Consider the following 21,629-nt stretch of genomic DNA (forward strand, 5'->3'; position numbering starts at 1 on the left):
ACAATACAAGCCCAGCTTTCACACTAAGTACATTTGCGACTAAACTGAGTTAAGATCATTATTTCAGTAGGAAAACGTAGGTTTTTCTCGTGCAAAATAAATGCATTGGCTCCACAGGTTGGAAATCAACTCTAAAATCAAATTACAATTATACTATTATAATATGAAATTATTAAATATGTCTTATTTAATGGACATAAGACAAAGATGTGTCATAATTCATGTCAAATATAGATAGAGTAATGCTTATCTTGTTATTACTCCCTCTACATGATCTGTGAATGACTTCAGCTCATGCCCTACTAGGCAATCTTAGTCATATCTTTATTCGCGTTGTAAAGACCACCACACTGTATTACAAACAGAATGTGCTTTAATTGCAGTTTTTGAATTGAGAGGATTTACAGAACGGTCAACATTTGCTTTCCAGGACAGACCTTGATACACCAATCCAACGTCGCAAGTCGGAAAGTGTATGGGCGTATGCGCTTGAATGCGGCTTGAGGCCTATACGAGCGTCGGCTAGCTGTGTGCTATGCTATCATCGACTTTCCTCAGGTTAAACCAAATGCTTGTTTGAAACAAAACACCTCAGTCATGAATATAGTGATTTCCTGCCAGTTGTAATTCCGACGTCACCGTAACCATGGACAGCGCCATAATTGATTAGCGCTCATAAGTGCAGGAAAAAAAAGAGTTCGTGAAAGGACTGAATGGAACGCAGACGGACGAGCTGTTATTTTATACATCCGACACCCCCAAACTTTCTTAAAAGACTTAAGATGACAGTGATATTAATTTCACTTTAATTAAATATTTAATTTCTATAATTTCAAGCAGCATTTTAAACTAGCAACATTTGCAATGCTAGGACTCCTAAATTCAAACTAACTGGACTGTGATTGAGTTTTTAAAGGACTTTTTGTCAACTCATTTCCTAATCCAGAGGCAGGGTTGGGCAATCCAGGCCCAGAAAGTAAAAACCCTGCCACAGATTGGCTTTAGTTTAACTGGCAGGTAAACGAGTTCATAGAAGCACCTGTTGAGTAGAAGCACCTGTGGCTAATGTTGAACTGTTTCAGGGTTTGTTCTCTCTGGACCTGGACTCCCCAACCCTGTCCATAGGTTAGCCATTTGTGATTGAGGTTTCAGACCTACAGTAGCTATGACTCTTTTAGGCCCCGTTTACACGTATGAACGGGAGATCGCTTTCTGCGTTTTACCCTGTCATCCACACGTCCCCAGGGATTTTTTTTCATTAAAAACAAAGGTTTCCAAAAACTCCGGCCAAAGTGGAGCTTTTCTGGATTTCTTGAATACACACATCAGTCACACACTTACCTCAAGTTGTTAAAAAAGACAAGTGAAGCTTTTTATTTTTTTTATTTATCCTCTTTGTTTTCCTCCATGCTCCGTTTATGATGTACTCACTCTGATTGACTGTTTACAGGTATTTTTTTTTTAAATAAAAAAATAAGTCTGACAGTAATTGGCTGTCGTGAAGTGACGTGGCTTCAAGTTCACATTTTCAAATAGTTGAATAAGCAAAATTGTAAAGTGGCCCACCCCAGTGTTAAATGTTAAGATAGTAATTCAAAACCAATTCAAAACAGCATTGAATGATGTAAAAGGCGTGAGTACCTCTTCTTTGGTCTTTTTGGATAACACCCTCAACCAGTCGCCAATCATGTTTAGCACTGCAGCAAAATAGGCCAAACCACCCAGGATCCAGAACCAGACCAGTGGTCTGTACCACTTGCGGTACTCAATCTTCCGATTTCCACCTGAGATGGAAAATAAATAAATAAATAAGTGTCTCATCCATCAATTTCCAATACCGCATGTCCTCATTATTTTCGTGTAGAACTGGAGCCCATTCCAGACTGCCAGACTTCTACAGTAGGTGGGGTACAACTAGAGCTGATGAACACTAAAAGAACTGAAGTTCAAATTTAAATTATTAACATTAATGTAATACATGGCTAACCATGGTAATTAAAGTTAATTATACATCATAATTTTTATGCAAAATGACAGAGCACAAGTTCATTAATTGAAGAATGTTTTAAACTGTATATTTTTTTACATTGTTTTGGTCTCTATTTAAGTTTAATTACTTGTGGTTGGAACCTAATCATTTCAACCCTCTGTCCAAAATCACATGTAATAAACATGCCCTTGTTGAAACTCGGTTTATTGATATCATGTATATTTTAGGGTAGAATTGTTTTATAATATGCCAGAAATGTTGCTGTTGTGAAAGAAACACAACTGTCCATTTATTTATTCTCTACAAGTTGCCAGTCAATCTCAGAGCACATTTTCTCACGTATTGAAAACTTGGAGTCTTCAAGTTAACCTAACACATGTTAATAAGAAGGCATGAAGAAGCTGAGGCACTCTTTTACAGAGGAATTTACTGTACAATGTATTTGCACTCACAGTCTAGATCGTGGCTAATCATCATTTTTGGAATGTCAGACAGGGAGTACCCAGCTATAACTCACACAATCTTGAGGAGAACTTAGTACCCTACGTACAGTCCTGTTCACCATTATTGGCACCCATGAAGGTAACGTACATAATGTGGAATATCTTCTTTAAAAAATTTATCAAGTAAAACATTTTATTTTTTATGGAGAACCTGTGTTTTATCCGAAAGACCAAATGATAAAAAAAAAATAATAATTATAACAATAAATAATGAGCGGAAATAATACTAAACACCATTGTTACTCACCTTTGTTAAATCACAAATGAGGATTCCCTGTTTTAAATTGTCTGTGCCCAATTGACATTATTTAACCAATGAATGATGACTTTGATGTTTTAAAAAGCCACCCTTTGTCACAATCGTGTAAACAAAAGAGCTGTCTGAGGACATCCAAAGTGCAATTATTCACAAACACAAGACCTCCAAAGGATATAGAGCCATCTCGAAAGACTTTGGTAGCCCAGTTTCAGCAGTGCGTAATGTTATTAAGAAGTTTGACGAGCATGGAACTGTGAAGAACCTCCTTGGACGTGGGGGGAAGAGAGAAATTGATGACAAAAGTCTTCGACGGTTGGTGCGAATGATGGAAAAAACACCACGTTAAACATCCAAAGACCTGAAAGCCAAACTGGAACAGTCTGGGATCATGGTTTCAAGAAGTACCATACGCCACACACTAAACCAAAAATAGGGCTTCATGGGCGAAGACCATTGCTGAGACAGACATACAAAAGAACGGCTAAACAATGGATGAAACAAAAATAGAGCTTTTCGGCAATGCACGCGAACAGTTTGTTTACAGACCGCGCAATGAAGCTTCCGAGGAAAAGAACACCCTCCCTACAGTATCTGGTACTGGAGGCCTTAATCATATCACAGGAATCATGAAATCAGATAATTATCAAAACATTCTAGGGCAGTGGTGGGCAAACTCGGTCCTCGAGGGCCGGCGTCCTGCAGGTTTTGGAGGTTTCCTTGCTGCAACGCAGCTGATTCCAATCAACAGGATTGTTACCAAGCTTATGCAGAGCTTGCTGATGAGCTGATCATATATCAGCTGTGTTGGAGAAGGGAAACCTCCAAAACCTGCAGGACTCCGGCCCTCGAGGACCGAGTGTGCCCACCCCTGTTCTAGGGGGACATGTCCACCCAAGTGTTAAGGCAATTTGGTTTGAGTCAAAGGTCATGGGTCCTCCATCAAGACAAAGACCCAAAAGTACAAAGGAATGGTTAAAAAAGAAAAAATACTGTTTTAACATGGCCAGCAATGACTCCTGATTTCAATCCGGTATACAAAAATCTTTGATATGAGCTGAAATGTGCCATTGCGAATGCAAACATTCAAAAGCTTGAACAATTTGCAAAGGAAGAGTGGGGGGAAATACCAGCGGAAAAGTGCAAGAAGCTTAGAGATGGCTACAAGAAACGTTTGGACGCTGTCATCACTGCCAAAGGGTGTGCAACCAAATATCAAAGAGGGGTGCCATTATTGCTGCACATGCTGCGTTTTCTTTGGAATTACATTATGTAAGTTGAAAAACAATTTCCTTTGTAGAATTACTTTGGACATCCAATTAAAAGGTCAGAACCTCTGAAATTTAAAGTAGATGTTCTAATTACTAGTTCAATGTGCTTCCCATACAATAACTAGTTTATACAAATTATTTAAGACACATAGAGTAAACATTGCCACTAATTAAGGGTTATTTTAGTTTCAATAGAATAAAATGTTTCACCTGCCACATAGTCGCCTATTCCAACAGTTGTCAAAGTGATGACGACAAAATATGTCGATTCTAGAGCTGTCCAACCTTCGATGTGTTTGAAGATCACAGCTGGGATGGTCACAAACAGGATGCAGCCAGCCAGGATGAAGAGGAGGGTGGACGCTATTCTGATCTTAGTTTGACTGATTTGGTTGTGTTTGTTCTATCCAGGAGAAATCATCCAGATAATCGCACGCACGCACGCACGCACACACACCCCCCACACACACACACACTGTAATTTATTTATATCCAACAAGTATTGATTTTTATCAGATAACCAATAATTTTTTTACTTTTTAAGCTGTTACTGTGGTATTACTATAAGTAGTGAACATTTTCCCCTTTGCCCAAGAATAATGGTAGTTTGCTTTATGTCATTATTGCTGATTTACAGTGAACAGTAACCTAACTAGCATACGGAAAGACACAAATACAGTAGGCCATTATTAATTTCCACTTGTCCACTTTACCATCATTTACCTCGTTATCAGGATTAGGGAGTAACAGAATACATGTTACGTATTTAGAATAAAAAAATTGTTTTTAACTGTATTCCGTTAAAGTACAGGAAAAAAACATGTAATCAGATTAAAGGTACATTTGTAAAAATGAGGATTCTTTTGATAGTTTACAATTTTCTTCGATTAAAGAGAGAGAGAGAGAGAGAGAGAGAGAGAGAGAGAGAGAGAGAGAGAGAGAGAGAGAGAGAGAGAGAGACAGAGAGAGAGAGAGACAGAGAGAGAGAGAGACAGAGAGAGAGAGAGACAGAGAGAGACAGAGTGAGAGTCCGGCAAAGTTAGCAAGAGATTGGCAGATACGGTGTTGTCGGTCCAATAACTCCAAAACAAAACGTCATTGCAACATAAACAATGGCTTATTCCAATCTCTGTGAGCTCGCCAACGTGCTACAATTTGAATTTCAGTTAACACAATTTGTGGTCTGAGCAGTTCATGTGTCATCATGCTTTTTCAATAGGCTGTGCTGAGACGCGGGTCCAGGGACCGTCAACAAATAGAAGCTGCTGAAAAGAAAAAATGCCATTAAAAATCCAAGACGACATCATTGTTCATTGTTGGGTTTTTGCAATAATTGCATGCACAGAAGATGTCCACCTAGTTACATTGCAACCCCCCACCCCCACCCCCACCCCCCTTTCGAAATTTTAGAAGTGAGTTTCTTTCAAATAATACTCAATAAGTTAATTATAGATCTTTAGGTATATCTTTAGGACTCACATCACACATAAATGGGGACTCCCTGCATGTATTACAACTCTTATTTCATCAAAATAACACATCCTGTATTTTTTTGAATTTTGTTGTTTTTAATGCTCAATAACTTCATGATTGTACATTGTCATGTCTCTTAACTCACATCACACATAGATGGTGACTGCCTGCATATACTACAACTCTTATTTAATCAAAATGACACATCCTGATTTTTTGGGGGTGGGATTTTTGTTGTTTTTAATTCTCAATAACTTCATGATTTTACATCGTCATGTCTCCAAACTCACATTACACATGGATGGGGACCTTCTGCTTATACAACAACGCTTATTTATTCAAAATAACACTTCCTGAATTTTTCAGAATTGTTTTGTTCTTGTTGAAAAATACAGGAAGTGTTATTTTTGTCACGTTTCGGTTTTGTATGGGTTAGAGTTTTGTTAATTTTGGTGTGTTTGTTGTGTCTTTCTGTGATTGGTGTTTGTCTTGTGTTTCTGAGTGTTTCTCCTGTCTTGTTATGTCTTTTTTTATTTCATTTTTTTATTTTGTATCTTTTTCGAGAGAGAGCTATTGTTTGTTGAGTATTGTTTATTTGGTAATCTTACCTATTCGACATGTCATCATCATTGCTCTCTTTTTTTTCTTTTCTTTTTTTTGTATGTGCATGAGTATGTGCATGTGTGTCAGGAGGTAAAGTTTGATGGAGGACCCAGTCGCAGGGAAGCAGGGCAAAGAGGCAGAGGTTCAATCAAAAAAAGGGATTTTAATTACTACAAACAAAAGGTGATCTTCCAAATTGCAAGATGAACCAAAACTAGAACCAAAACATGAACCAAAACATGGGGGAACAACAATGCAAAAACGAGCAGCATGACATGGGGAAAAGACAAGGCAAAAACAGTCAGCATAACATGGGGGAAAACAATGAACCGACACAGACAGAGGGGAGACAGCAGACTAAATACACAGACACTAACGACACAACAAGACACACCTGGGGCAAGACACAAGTGGCTGAGGGCACTGATTGGATCACACGAGGAAGGGCAGGATCACACTTAAACGAGACCAAGGGAGACACAAAAGGAAAACAGAGCCCAAAACATGACAGAACCCCTCCCTCGAGGGACGGCTCCCAGACGTCCCTAACACAAAAAAGTCCAAAAACAGGGCGGGCGGAGGGGGGCACGGAGGCGGGAACCTGGCACACCCATCAAGGCCAGTCGGGGACTTGAGGCTGCCGTGGAGGCGGCAGACCTGGCTCGGGGACTTGAGGCTGCCGTGGAGGCGGCAGACCTGGCTCGGGGACTTGAGGCTGCCGTGGAGGCGGCAGACCTGGCTCGGGGACTCGAGGCTGCCGTGGAGGCGGCAGACCTGGCTCGGGGACTCGAGGCTGCCGTGGAGGCGGCAGACCTGGCTGGGGGACTCGAGGCTGCCGTGGAACCGGCAGACCTGGTTGGGGGACTCGAGGCTGCCGTGGAGCCGGCAGACCTGGCTGGGGGACTCGAGGCTGCCGTGGAGCCGGCAGACCTGGCTGGGGGACTTGAGGCTGCCGTGGAGCCGGCAGACCTGGCTGGGGGACTTGAGGCTGTCGTGGAGCCGGCAGACCTGGTTGGGGGACTTGGGGCTGCCGCGGAGCCGGCACGGGGACCTGGGGCTGCCGCGGAGCCGGCACGGGGACCTGGGGCTGCCGCGGCAGACGCGTTTCGGGGACTTGGAACTGCGGCAGATGCGGTTCGGGGACTTGGAACTGCGGCAGACGCGGTTCGGGGACTTGGAACTGCGGCAGACGCGGTTCGGGGACTTGGAACTGCGGCAGACGTGGTTCGGGGACTTGAAGCTGCGGCGGACGTGGTTCGGGGACATGTGCTTGGCTTGGCGGTGCTTGGCTTGGCGGTAGCTGGGTGAACATGGCTTGGGGTGGCGTGGCTGAAGCAGACTTCAGAGCAGGAACTGGGGCCACATCAGCCTGCCACCATGGGGAGTGAGGAGCAGCAGGGATACTAGAAACCGAGGATACAGAGACTGAAGGAACGTGACGAGAAGAAACGGGATTAGGTAAGGAACCAGGTGAAGTGGGGACTAAGTATTGACGTGGCGGTAATGTGGGGATATGAGGTGCACAAGATGGGGACCGGAGTGATGAACTTGGCGGGGACCGAGGTGACGGGGGGTGACATGACCCGGTGTTAAAATAATCCGCAAAAGAAAACCGTGACGAAAACATGTAAGGGTCTATGCTGGTGAAAATATCCAAATCAGTGTCTAAATCGGACCTGGAATCTGTAAGTGCATTAACCTAAAAACAGCCTTCTTCATCATCATCTGTGAAGTCTGTGTCTATGAAACAATGGGGTGACAAAATGGTGTCATAGGGCAGGGACTTAAGTGAACTAAGGAGACCGGGTGAATGGGGAACAGAGGACAAGGCGGAATCAGTCAGAGAAAAAGTACCTACATGGAGGGAATGGGATTGGGTGGCAGGCTGACGGTGCTTTCGAGCCGACCGACGGCGTGCCAGTCGGCAACGGGAGCTTCCCGCTGGGTCTGATCGTGTTCGGTTCATTCTGTCAGGAGGTAAAGTTTGATGGAGGACCCAGTCGCAGCGAAGCAGGGCAAGGAGGCAGAGGTTCAATCAAAAAAAGGGATTTTAATTACTACAAACAAAAGGTGATCTTCCAAATTGCAAGATAAACCAAAACTAGAACCAAAACATGGGGGAACAACAATGCAAAAACGAGCAGCATGACATGGGGAAAAGACAAGGCAAAAACGGGCAGCATAACATGGGGAAAAACAATGAACCGACACAGACAGAGGGGAGACAGCAGACTAAATACACAGACACTAACGACACAACAAGACACACCTGGGGCAAGACACAAGTGGCTGAGGGCACTGATTGGATCACACGAGGAAGGGCAGGATCACACTTAAACGAGACCAAGGGAGACACAAAAGGAAAACAGAGCCCAAAACATGACAGAACCCCTCCCTCGAGGGACGGCTCCCAGACGTCCCTAACACAAAAAAGTCCAAAAACAGGGCGGGCGGAGGGGGGCACGGAGGCGGGAACCTGGCACACCCATCAAGGCCAGTCGGGGACTTGAGGCTGCCGTGGAGGCGGCAGACCTGGCTCGGGGACTTGAGGCTGCCGTGGAGGCGGCAGACCTGGCTCGGGGACTTGAGGCTGCCGTGGAGGCGGCAGACCTGGCTCGGGGACTCGAGGCTGCCGTGGAGGCGGCAGACCTGGCTGGGGGACTCGAGGCTGCCGTGGAACCGGCAGACCTGGTTGGGGGACTCGAGGCTGCCGTGGAGCCGGCAGACCTGGCTGGGGGACTCGAGGCTGCCGTGGAGCCGGCAGACCTGGCTGGGGGACTTGAGGCTGCCGTGGAGCCGGCAGACCTGGCTGGGGGACTTGAGGCTGTCGTGGAGCCGGCAGACCTGGTTGGGGGACTTGGGGCTGCCGCGGAGCCGGCACGGGGACCTGGGGCTGCCGCGGAGCCGGCACGGGGACCTGGGGCTGCCGCGGCAGACGCGTTTCGGGGACTTGGAACTGCGGCAGATGCGGTTCGGGGACTTGGAACTGCGGCAGACGCGGTTCGGGGACTTGGAACTGCGGCAGACGCGGTTCGGGGACTTGGAACTGCGGCAGACGTGGTTCGGGGACTTGAAGCTGCGGCGGACGTGGTTCGGGGACATGTGCTTGGCTTGGCGGTGCTTGGCTTGGCGGTAGCTGGGTGAACATGGCTTGGGGTGGCGTGGCTGAAGCAGACTTCAGAGCAGGAACTGGGGCCACATCAGCCTGCCACCATGGGGAGTGAGGAGCAGCAGGGATACTAGAAACCGAGGATACAGAGACTGAAGGAACGTGACGAGAAGAAACGGGATTAGGTAAGGAACCAGGTGAAGTGGGGACTAAGTATTGACGTGGCGGTAATGTGGGGATATGAGGTGCACAAGATGGGGACCGGAGTGATGAACTTGGCGGGGACCGAGGTGACGGGGGGTGACATGACCCGGTGTTAAAATAATCCGCAAAAGAAAACCGTGACGAAAACATGTAAGGGTCTATGCTGGTGAAAATATCCAAATCAGTGTCTAAATCGGACCTGGAATCTGTAAGTGCATTAACCTAAAAACAGCCTTCTTCATCATCATCTGTGAAGTCTGTGTCTATGAAACAATGGGGTGACAAAATGGTGTCATAGGGCAGGGACTTAAGTGAACTAAGGAGACCGGGTGAATGGGGAACAGAGGACAAGGCGGAATCAGTCAGAGAAAAAGTACCTACATGGAGGGAATGGGATTGGGTGGCAGGCTGACGGTGCTTTCGAGCCGACCGACGGCGTGCCAGTCGGCAACGGGAGCTTCCCGCTGGGTCTGATCGTGTTCGGTTCATTCTGTCAGGAGGTAAAGTTTGATGGAGGACCCAGTCGCAGCGAAGCAGGGCAAGGAGGCAGAGGTTCAATCAAAAAAAGGGATTTTAATTACTACAAACAAAAGGTGATCTTCCAAATTGCAAGATAAACCAAAACTAGAACCAAAACATGGGGGAACAACAATGCAAAAACGAGCAGCATGACATGGGGAAAAGACAAGGCAAAAACGGGCAGCATAACATGGGGAAAAACAATGAACCGACACAGACAGAGGGGAGACAGCAGACTAAATACACAGACACTAACGACACAACAAGACACACCTGGGGCAAGACACAAGTGGCTGAGGGCACTGATTGGATCACACGAGGAAGGGCAGGATCACACTTAAACGAGACCAAGGGAGACACAAAAGGAAAACAGAGCCCAAAACATGACAGAACCCCTCCCTCGAGGGACGGCTCCCAGACGTCCCTAACACAAAAAAGTCCAAAAACAGGGCGGGCGGAGGGGGGCACGGAGGCGGGAACCTGGCACACCCATCAAGGCCAGTCGGGGACTTGAGGCTGCCGTGGAGGCGGCAGACCTGGCTCGGGGACTTGAGGCTGCCGTGGAGGCGGCAGACCTGGCTCGGGGACTTGAGGCTGCCGTGGAGGCGGCAGACCTGGCTCGGGGACTCGAGGCTGCCGTGGAGGCGGCAGACCTGGCTGGGGGACTCGAGGCTGCCGTGGAACCGGCAGACCTGGTTGGGGGACTCGAGGCTGCCGTGGAGCCGGCAGACCTGGCTGGGGGACTCGAGGCTGCCGTGGAGCCGGCAGACCTGGCTGGGGGACTTGAGGCTGCCGTGGAGCCGGCAGACCTGGCTGGGGGACTTGAGGCTGTCGTGGAGCCGGCAGACCTGGTTGGGGGACTTGGGGCTGCCGCGGAGCCGGCACGGGGACCTGGGGCTGCCGCGGAGCCGGCACGGGGACCTGGGGCTGCCGCGGCAGACGCGTTTCGGGGACTTGGAACTGCGGCAGATGCGGTTCGGGGACTTGGAACTGCGGCAGACGCGGTTCGGGGACTTGGAACTGCGGCAGACGCGGTTCGGGGACTTGGAACTGCGGCAGACGTGGTTCGGGGACTTGAAGCTGCGGCGGACGTGGTTCGGGGACATGTGCTTGGCTTGGCGGTGCTTGGCTTGGCGGTAGCTGGGTGAACATGGCTTGGGGTGGCGTGGCTGAAGCAGACTTCAGAGCAGGAACTGGGGCCACATCAGCCTGCCACCATGGGGAGTGAGGAGCAGCAGGGATACTAGAAACCGAGGATACAGAGACTGAAGGAACGTGACGAGAAGAAACGGGATTAGGTAAGGAACCAGGTGAAGTGGGGACTAAGTATTGACGTGGCGGTAATGTGGGGATATGAGGTGCACAAGATGGGGACCGGAGTGATGAACTTGGCGGGGACCGAGGTGACGGGGGGTGACATGACCCGGTGTTAAAATAATCCGCAAAAGAAAACCGTGACGAAAACATGTAAGGGTCTATGCTGGTGAAAATATCCAAATCAGTGTCTAAATCGGACCTGGAATCTGTAAGTGCATTAACCTAAAAACAGCCTTCTTCATCATCATCTGTGAAGTCTGTGTCTATGAAACAATGGGGTGACAAAATGGTGTCATAGGGCAGGGACTTAAGTGAACTAAGGAGACCGGGTGAATGGGGAACAGAGGACAAGGCGGAATCAGTCAGAGAAAAAGTACCTACATGGAGGGAATGGGATTGGGTGGCAGGCTGACGGTGCTTTCGAGCCGACCGACGGCGTGCCAGTCGGCAACGGGAGCTTCCCGCTGGGTCTGATCGTGTTCGGTTCATTCTGTCAGGAGGTAAAGTTTGATGGAGGACCCAGTCGCAGCGAAGCAGGGCAAGGAGGCAGAGGTTCAATCAAAAAAAGGGATTTTAATTACTACAAACAAAAGGTGATCTTCCAAATTGCAAGATAAACCAAAACTAGAACCAAAACATGGGGGAACAACAATGCAAAAACGAGCAGCATGACATGGGGAAAAGACAAGGCAAAAACGGGCAGCATAACATGGGGAAAAACAATGAACCGACACAGACAGAGGGGAGACAGCAGACTAAATACACAGACACTAACGACACAACAAGACACACCTGGGGCAAGACAAGTGGCTGAGGGCACTGATTGGATCACACGAGGAAGGGCAGGATCACACTTAAACAAGACCAAGGGAGACACACAAGGAAAACAGAACCCAAAACATGACAATGTGCGGGTATGTGTGTGCATATGTGCGTGCGTGTGAGTGTGCCACCTAAAACCTATTAAAAATCCCATACCGTTCACCTAAACCGAATACTTCAGAATCCAGCTAGAGTCGTGAGGTTGTCAGGAGACCCGAGGAAGGATCAAAGAAAAGAAAGGAAAGTGAAATCCAACCAGACATCACCTACTACCCACCGGTTTACCAACCAGAATCTTTCACCAACCCCAGAAACATCTAAATTCCAACCAATTAGGGAGACTTCAAGAGGCCAAAGGAAAGACTGAGGAAAGGAAGGAAGGATAAATGAAGCAGAGTGAGATCCACAGACATCAGCCTCCACCGATTCAACGACCAGAGGAAGAAGCAGATTGTGTTAGAATTTCGATAGATTCTGGTGTGGTGGATTCTCCTACATGCTCATGCAGCTGTGTTGCGTTCTAATGTAGATCTATTGATCCAATGGAACTCCCATGTAGCTTTTGTTATTAGCAATATCCGCGGTAGTTGACACAAAATCGACCTCATTCAGCACGGCCTCCAGATTTTTTTCCATCTCGCTCTCTAAATACGAAGAAAAACGAGGGTGAATCAACCGTGTTTATGGGCAGCATTTCTTCAACAACATAACGCTAACAATTCTCTTCAGCTCTCCCCCACTTACAAGTGTTTTTGCACCAAAGTCCAACTTTTGTTGTTTCAGAGGTGGACATCGTGCATCAGTCGCTGGCGCTGCTCCCACCTGCTTCCCAGGTCGGACTTTCTCGACGAGTTTCACTGTACTGTGCTGCGACTCCAGATGTTTTTTTTTTTATTTGACTTTGTGTTTTTATAGCTCGATAGGAATTTGTCACCAGCACATAAAGCACAACAAACCTTGATGTTGTCTTCTTTGACTGACAGAAACTGAAAATAACGACTGTATTTCCAGGTTGAAAATGCAAATCCCCGTCCTTCCTCCATTCTTAGTGCCGCTAGTCTTGTCTTGAGTCGTGCATGCTGAAAACGCGACTTGACATTACTCCCCCCGGAGAGAGGGCATAGATGACCTCATCCCATAATGCTTCACGGTTGAGGATGGAAATAGATTAGTTTTACTACTTTCATGGTCCATAATGTACACTCTTTTGTTGAGTGCCTGTTGGTTAGTAAAACTAGTAGTAAAAGTATCATCACTTTTGTTTTGAATGTGCAAACTATTCACAACCAGACCAGCAGTTGTTTGTGACTGCAACAGGGAGATAATTTGACTCAGCAATATAAATGTGGAGTAACGCATTGAATCCCTGAATAGAAACTTTAATCAGACTACTATGTAAAATAAAGTAATGCGCTAGACTACTAGTTACTTTGGAAAGCAGAATGTTTTGGGGGAGTAACGCGTTACCGGCAACACTGGTCATGTCTCCAAACTCCAAAAGTGAGTTTGTTTCAAATAATCCTCAATAACTTAATGAAAGATCTTTAGGTCTCACATCACAAATAAATGGGGACTCCCTGCATATACTATAACTCGTATTTAATCAAAATATCACTTCCTGTAATTTTCTTGTTGTTGTTATTACTGACCAATAACTTCATGATTGTTTATCGTCATGTCTCCAAACTCACACCACACATGGATAGGGACCTCCTGTGTATACTACAACTCTTATTTCATCAAAACTGTTATAAAAAGGTGCACGTAGGAGAGGGTAGACCCAAAGGAGAGAAGAACCAGTAGGGAGGCAGGAATTGTGAACAAAGAGAGAATCTTTATTGAAACAAAAGGAGACAGATGAGGCTAGTCGCCACGGCTGGACTGAGCGACAGGAGGCTGGTCGCCACGGCTGGACTTGAGCGAGAGGAGGCTGGTCGCCACGGCTGGACTGAACGAGAGGAGGCTGGTCGCCACGGCTGGACTGAGCGAGAGGAGGCTGGTCAACACGACAGGACAAGATGAGAAGAGGCTGGCTTGACTGTAGGTAGCAGAATGTGGGAAGCTTGGCAGAACTTGAGAAGCTTGGCTGACCTTGGGAAGCATTACTGGACGTGGAGAACTTTGCAGGGACGTGGAGAACTTTGCAGAGACGTGAAGAACTTTGCAGGGACCTGGAGAACTTTGCAGGGACCTGGAGAACTTTGCAGGGACCTGGAGAACTTTGCAGGGACCTGGAGAACTTTGCAGGGACCTGGAGAACTTTGCAGGGACCTGGAGAACTTTGCAAGGACGTGGAGAATTTTGCAAGGACGTGGAGAACTTTGCAGGACGTGGAGAACTTAGCAGGAACGCGGAGAATTTTGCAGAATGAGAGGATCACTTGAAGGTGACTTGACAACAGGACGGTGACAGGGATGACGTGACTGAGATGAGGGAGAAAAGAGTCAGACGAGGGAGATTTGATGGGGACGTGGGCGATTGGACGAGGACTAAGATAATTAGACGAAGACGTAGACAACTAGACTGAGACGTGGGCTATTAGACTGAAACAAAGACGACTTAACTGTGACGAGGCTTAGCTTGACGCGACGAGAAACACAGACTCCCAAACCGTACTTCGACAACGACACCTGATATAGACAATGATCCCACACCAACTGGACAAACACAACAGACTAAATACACCAACACTAATGAGACACATCTGGGGAACACAACAGGAAGAGGGCACCGATTGGTCAAACACACTGGGAAGGGAACAGGCACACAGGTGGACATAATCAGACATAACGGGACAGATATTAAAATTATCACTAAAGCTTTCGCATCTAGACTAGAAACAGTAATGTCGACAATCATTCATAGCGACCAAACAGGCTTTATTAAAGGTCGTCACTTCGTCACCCTACTAATAATATTAGGAGGCTCTTTAACCTTATTAGCATGTGACAGCGGCATGATAAAAAGGCAGTTATTATATCGTTGGATGCAGAAAAAGCCTTCGACAAAGTTAACTGGTTCTTCCTCTTTGCTGTTTTAAATAAGTTTGGCTTTGGGAAGTCATTTATTCACTGGGTGTCAGTATTATATGATTCTTCTAAAGCTACAGTTACTACTAATGGGATTATATCTCAGAGTTTTACTCTACAGAGAGGCACAAGACAGGGATGCCCACTGTCCCCTTTATTATTTGCAATATTTATTGAGCTGCTTGCATCAGCTATACACCAGGAAAGAAGGATTCAAGGAATTCACTCTGGGGTAACAGAACACAAAATTATCTATATGCCGATGATATTTTACTTTATTTAGAAAAAAATGCTATTTTGTCAGGGGAAGTATTTAATTTAATAACTAAATTCTCACATTTATCAGATTATTATATTAACTGAACAAAATCAACACTACTAACTATTACAGAAAATTAATGGAACCCTGCAAGCCAGGACCCACACTACTCATTTCCTATAGGTAATTTAAAAATACTTAGGCATAAAAATCGCACCTAAATTAACTGATTTAATGAATTTAAACTGTACCCCACTTCTGGATAGCATTTATAGTGACTTGGAGCGCTGGAATAACCTTCCCATTTCTCTAATAGGACGAATAGCCACCATTAAAATGAAAGTTTGACCCAAAATAAAAATAAAAATCCTCAATTATTCCATTCAAACCTACGTCTAACTGGTTCCAGTCGTTGGACTCTGCCGTTTTTTTTACTGGTATAAAAAAAAGCAAAGATTAGTCTATCTACTCTTCAGAAAAAGGAAATCCAAAAGAGGTCGAGAGGCACCAAATTTTATGCACTACTTTATAGCTAACCAGCTACAATATATCATTCTATGGACACAACCCAACAGAGATACTAACTTTTGGCTGGAACTAGAACAGAAGGATTGTAATAACCTCAGACTTTTAGATTTACTCATTATTACAACATCGATTAAGCGACACAATTGTTTTAAAAACCCAATGATTTCCGCCACCCTGACTGCCTGGTGGAAGGCACTAGAAATTACAAAAGCCCAATTGGAGCCCTGCGGGCTTTCTCCCATATGGCATAACCCCGACTTTCAACTTAACAACCAATCGTTTTATTTAGATGTGTAGGAGCAGACCATCTTTCCTCAGATAATATGTTTATATCTTATACATCCTTGCTCCAAAAATACAAAATAAAAAACTGACATTTTTTACATTATCTGCAAGTTAAAAATACGATAAAGAAACAAATTCCAACAATTCGAGGTACGCTCCAACCGCCTGTTTTAGCTAAACATATTACAAAGCTTTCTCCGACAACAACAAAAAACCTGTCAAAAATATATAAGTTACTTTCGTATACTGATAAAATTTATTTATATGATGAAGAAAATGGGACTCTCAGACTCCGACATTTGTCTCCAGTGTTTACAAAATACTACAGACACTTATTTTCATGCTTTATGGTTCCGGTTATGTATTTCTGGACTAGGGGCTGTGGACCGGTGGGGCGCCTGGCGGGCCTGCCGTGCCTCATTTTGCTGCGTTGGGCTTGGGGCGCGGGCCGTGTTGGGGTGGGGGGCACTCCTGGCTCCTGGGTTTGCTCTTCGGCCGGTAAACCCTGCGGGGCCCGGGGGTTGTGCCTTGGCGCTGCAGTGGCCTGGGGGTCCCTGGGGAGTTGTGCTTGCTCTGTCCTGGCCGGGGTCGACGGCTCCCCTCTTTGGTGGAGGTTTTCATGCATGCTAGATCCACAACACCAGCATCTATCGAAATTCAAACACAATCTGCTTCTTCCTCTGGTCGTTGAATCCGTTGAGGCTGATGTCTGTGGATCTCACTCTGTTTCATCTATCTTTCCTTCCTTTCCTCAGTCTTTCCTTTGGCCTCTTGAGGTCTCCCTATTTTTTTGGGGAATTTAGATGTTTCTGGGTTGGTGAAAGATTCTGGTTGGTAAGCCGGTGGGTAGTAGGTGATGTCTGGTCGGTGCTGGATTTCACTTTCTTTTCTTTTCTTTGATCCTTCCTCAGATCTCCTGACAAGCTCACGACTCGAGCTGGATTCTGAAGTATTCGATTTGGGTGAACGGTATGGGATTTTTAAAAGGTTTTAGGTGAATTAATTAATTAGTACACACTCACACGCACGCACATATGCACACACACACCCGCACATGCACATACTCATGCACATACACACGCACATACAAAAAAAGAAGAAAAAAAATGTCGAATCGGTAATATTACCAAATGAACAATACTGAGCTCTCTCGAAAAATATAAAAAAAATTAAAATACACATGCACACACACACCTGCACATGCACATACTCACGCACATACAAAAAAAAGAAGAAAAAAAAGAGAGAAAAAAAGACAGAGCAATGATGATGACATGGCAAATCGGTAAGATTACCGAATGAACAATACTGAGCTCTCTCTCTAAAAAATAAAAATAAAAATAAAAAAGCATGTAGAAGAATTCGTGGTAGACACACGTATGATGTAATTGGTGCAGAAATTGAAAACATCCATTCATCATTTGGACTCATCAACAAAGTAGTCGCAACAGTGACTGATAATGGATCCAACTTTTCAAATTTATCAGCCTGTCTCAGAGTTCAACGAAGAGATCGGAAGAGGAACGGCCTCTCAGCTCTAAGGCTGTTAACAATCGGTTCAATGTTCAGAGAACATGTTTAAAATAATTGAATAGTTATGTTTGCACTATAAATGTTAACTCTTGCCATTACATTGTCTTTAAAAAAGGCTCTTTATTTTATATTCTAAAAAGTATATTGTCTTTAAAAAAGGCTGTCTTTATTTTATATTCTAAAAAATATGTGAAGTCGAAAAAGATTGTACTTTTCATAACCAGCCTACTTACTTTCTATATTTGATTTATGTATTTATTTTTATTTTTTTGTTTCATAAAAATTACTTATGTTACAAGACGTCAAGAAAGACTGTCTATTTAGTTTTTCTTAAAAAATGCACTTCCAATAATGTATTTGGAACCCCTTTCCTACCACATTGTTATTTTTATGTTGTATTATCAGCAGCTGCTGAATGTAACTAAAAAGTAACTTGTAATCTAACTTAGTTACTTTTAAAATCAAGTAATCACTAACATAATTTAGTTACTTTTAAAAGCAAGTAATCAGTAACGTAACTAAGTTACTTTTTCAAGGTAACTGTGGCAACACTGGACATGACGATGTACAATCATTAAGTTATTGATCAATAATAAGAACAAAAAAATAATTCTGAAAAATGCAGGAAGTATCATTTTTGATGAGTTGTAGTATTTGCAGTAGGTCCCTATCCATTTGTGGTGTGAGTTTGGAGACATGACGATGTACAATCATGAAGTTATTGAGCATTAATAACAACAATAAAATTCTGAAAAATATAGGAAGTGTCATTTTGGAGAGCTCATATTGTTCATTCGGTAATTTTACCGATTTGACATGTCATCATCATTGCTCTCTTTTTTTATTTTTTATTATTTTTATTTTGTATGTGTGTGAGTATGTGCATGTGCGTGTGTATGTGTGTGTGTGTGGGGGGGTGCGTGCGTGTGAGTGTGTATTCATTAGTTCACCTAAAACCTATTAAAAATCCCATACCGTTCACCTAAACCGAATACTTCAGAATACAGCTGGAGTCATGAGGTTGTCAGGAGACCCGAGGAAGGATCAAAGAAAAGAAAGGAAAGTGAAATCCAGCACCGACCAGACATTACCCTACTACCCACTGGGTTACCAACCAGAGTCTTTCACCAACCCCAGAAACATCTAAATTCCAACAAATTAGGGAGACCTCAAGAGACCAAAGGAGAGACTGAGGAAAGGAAGGAAGGACAAACGAAGCAGAGTGAGATCCACAGACACCAGCCTCCACCGATTCAATGACCTGAGGAAGAAGCAGATTGTGTCTGAGTTTCGATAGATGCTGGTGTGGTGGATCTGGCATGCATGAAAATCTCCACCAAAGAGGGGAGCCGTCGACCCCTGCCAGGACAGAGCAAGTGCAACACCTCAGGGCCCCCCAGGCCACGGCAGCGCCAAGGGACAACCCCCGGGCCCCGCAGGGGCCACCGGCCGGAGAGCAAACCCAGGAGCCAGAAGCGCCCCCCACCCCAACACGGCCCACGCCCCCTCCCACTCCCCCCACGACCCCCCATCCACCCCCGCCATCCACCCGCGCCATCCAACCCAACCCAGGCCCCCAAACCCCCAGACCCCCCCAAAACCAAGCCACCGCCCCTCCGACCTCACCCCCACCAACCGCCAGCCCCCGACCCCCAAACCCCGGGGACCCCCCGTACCCAGGCATCTGTGCCGAAGAAGGGCCGGACAGCGGAGCGGAGAGGGCACCCGCGCCCACCCCACCTCCCGCTGCGTGGAGGGACGGAACACCGGCGGCAGAAGGGGAGATGGGGGCGGCACCCCCGAACCCCAGGCCCAGCGGGGAAAGGCCCCGGTCGTCACTCCAGCGTTCTTAGTGAAAGCTAACCCTGTTACTGAGTTCGCCAGCTCGCCGACTGGCGAACTCTACCCCAACACCGTGAATGTAACCCCACCCAGTGTATATACAAGTGTGTGTGTGTGTGGTGCATTAAGATTGCAGGTGAGCCGGAGCTGAGGGAAATGATATTCCCACGCTCCGATCCACCTGCCTCCCAGTCATGTCAGTGAGTGTATGTGGTGCATTAAAAAAATAAATAGGGGGGGCACGGTGGCGCGGCGGGGACACGGACAGGGGATCGCAGCACTGCTCTATACTGCGGTCTGCCCCAACCGATGGCACCCCACCCCGACACACCTGCCCTCCAGTTGTGTGGTGCATTAAAATTGGAGGGGAGTTGTAGGGCGAAGACGGTGTCTCCACACTACCCCCCCCACCCCCCAAAAGTGTGTTATGTGTCTATAAACAAAGTGTTGGGCAAAACTAGTGCAGTGAGTTAAGAGGAGCGACCAGCCCACCAAGAAAGAAAAGAAGAAAAAAAAGTAAAAAAAGGAAGTGTAATTTTGATAAAATAAGAGTTGTAGTATTTGCAGTAGGTCCCTATCCATGTGTGGTGTGAGTTTGGAGACATGACGATGGACAATCATGAAGTTATTGAGCATTAATAACAACAACAAAATTCTGAAAAATATAGGAAGTGTAATTTTGATAAAATAAGAGTTGTAGTATGAGCAGGGGGTCCCCATACATGTGTGATGTGAGTTTGGAGACACGACGATGTACAATCATGAACTTATTGATCTGTAATTTTAACCAAAAATAATAATAATACAGGAAGTGTTATTTTGATGAAATAATAGTCCCTATAGATGTGTGGTGTGAACTTGGTGACATGACAATAACCAACCCATCTATTCATACATTTTAATGTGTGTCAATTATACAATGATTTTTGCTATTAGTAGGCTGCCTGGGTCCATATCACCCGCAAATAGCAGGGGTGCACTGTATAGAAATATATATTGTGGTGATATTTATTTTAATGTTGTCTTCATGAGCATACCCGTTATTGGAGTAATCCAAAAACAATCCAAAGTAATCAAGTTACATTACTTTAATATCATGGTTTTTGGTTTTTTAGCAGGTAACTTGGAACTCTAACGGAATACATTTTAAAAGTAACACAACCCTGCTCGTTATTGATAGAACACTGCTGATTGCATAAGGTGATGGTGGTGTTCCAGAAATCACGTAATGTGAATACTCCGAATAAGTTATTTCTGAGATAAGAAACTCTGAATTACCCGGTCCAGAAAACCAGGTAAGAGAAATACAGAGTCCGATGCCACTGGCCGGTGTTGTATGCTAATCCCTGACTTCCTATCAGTCCCCTTCCACCAAGGCAAACCGCAATGTCATCAGTATTGAAGCATAACTAAATCTAAAAAGGTTTGCCGTCAGAGGTGTAAATATCAACAGTACAACATGCTGCACTGCACCGGGGCCCAGATGACGTTAGGGCCCATGAAGGAAAGGGGAAAAACACTGCTCTACAGAATTCCCACAGAATTGGGGCGGGTCCGTCATGCTAAATGGCTGGTATGGGAAGAGGAAATGATCATTTGTCCAGTCACAATGACACCTGTCAGTCCCGACAATGTGACTTCAGTTGTTTCTACTTTCAGCAAAAAAGAAAAAGAAAAAAAGTGGCGAGCTACTTGACTATCTAAACTCAGGATTCTCCTTTTTTTCCTTCACACGCTTTGTGACCCGGGCCAGTATAGCCAGTCTCACTGAGGCACCTTAGCAAGCCCCCAAGAGAGAAAAAAGGGTACAGTATATATATATATATATATATATATATATATATATATATATAGATAGATAGATAGATAGATAGATAGATAGATAGATAGATAGATAGATAGATAGATAGATAGATAGATAGATAGATACATTCTTTTTTATTTTATTTTTTTAACTTATAGCCTCTAGAAAAGATTTGTTGTTTTTCTTTATATTTTTTTTGTGAATAGATTTTGGGTCACAATAATGGTGGAAAACGTTTTCAAATGATTTCTCTTGGCCTCATTTTTGTGACTAAAATCTGGC

At 45.2% G+C, this 21,629-nt stretch overlaps 1 protein-coding gene across 3 annotated transcripts in view; it reads right to left on the reverse strand.

Moving 5' to 3' along the window:
• The window catches only part of kcnk10a (potassium channel, subfamily K, member 10a), a 42,365-nt gene that overhangs the window by 8,965 nt on the left and 11,771 nt on the right, over nt 1-21,629 (reverse strand). For 2 of the 3 annotated variants that reach the window (XM_086060940.1, XM_086060941.1), the window contains exons 6-7: nt 4,231-4,423; nt 1,642-1,784 (exon numbers count right to left, since the gene is read on the reverse strand). In XM_086060940.1, the coding sequence (XP_085917066.1) occupies nt 1,642-1,784; nt 4,231-4,423 (336 nt within the window). The remainder of the gene's footprint in view (nt 1-1,641; nt 1,785-4,230; nt 4,424-21,629) is intronic. The other variant, XM_086060942.1, reaches the window with a different exon arrangement.

The sequence above is a fragment of the Leptonotus elevatus genome, chromosome 18 (genome assembly GCF_054856555.1).
Source record: "Leptonotus elevatus isolate MCC_2025b chromosome 18, RoL_Lele_1.0, whole genome shotgun sequence".
NCBI lineage: Eukaryota > Metazoa > Chordata > Actinopteri > Syngnathiformes > Syngnathidae > Leptonotus > Leptonotus elevatus.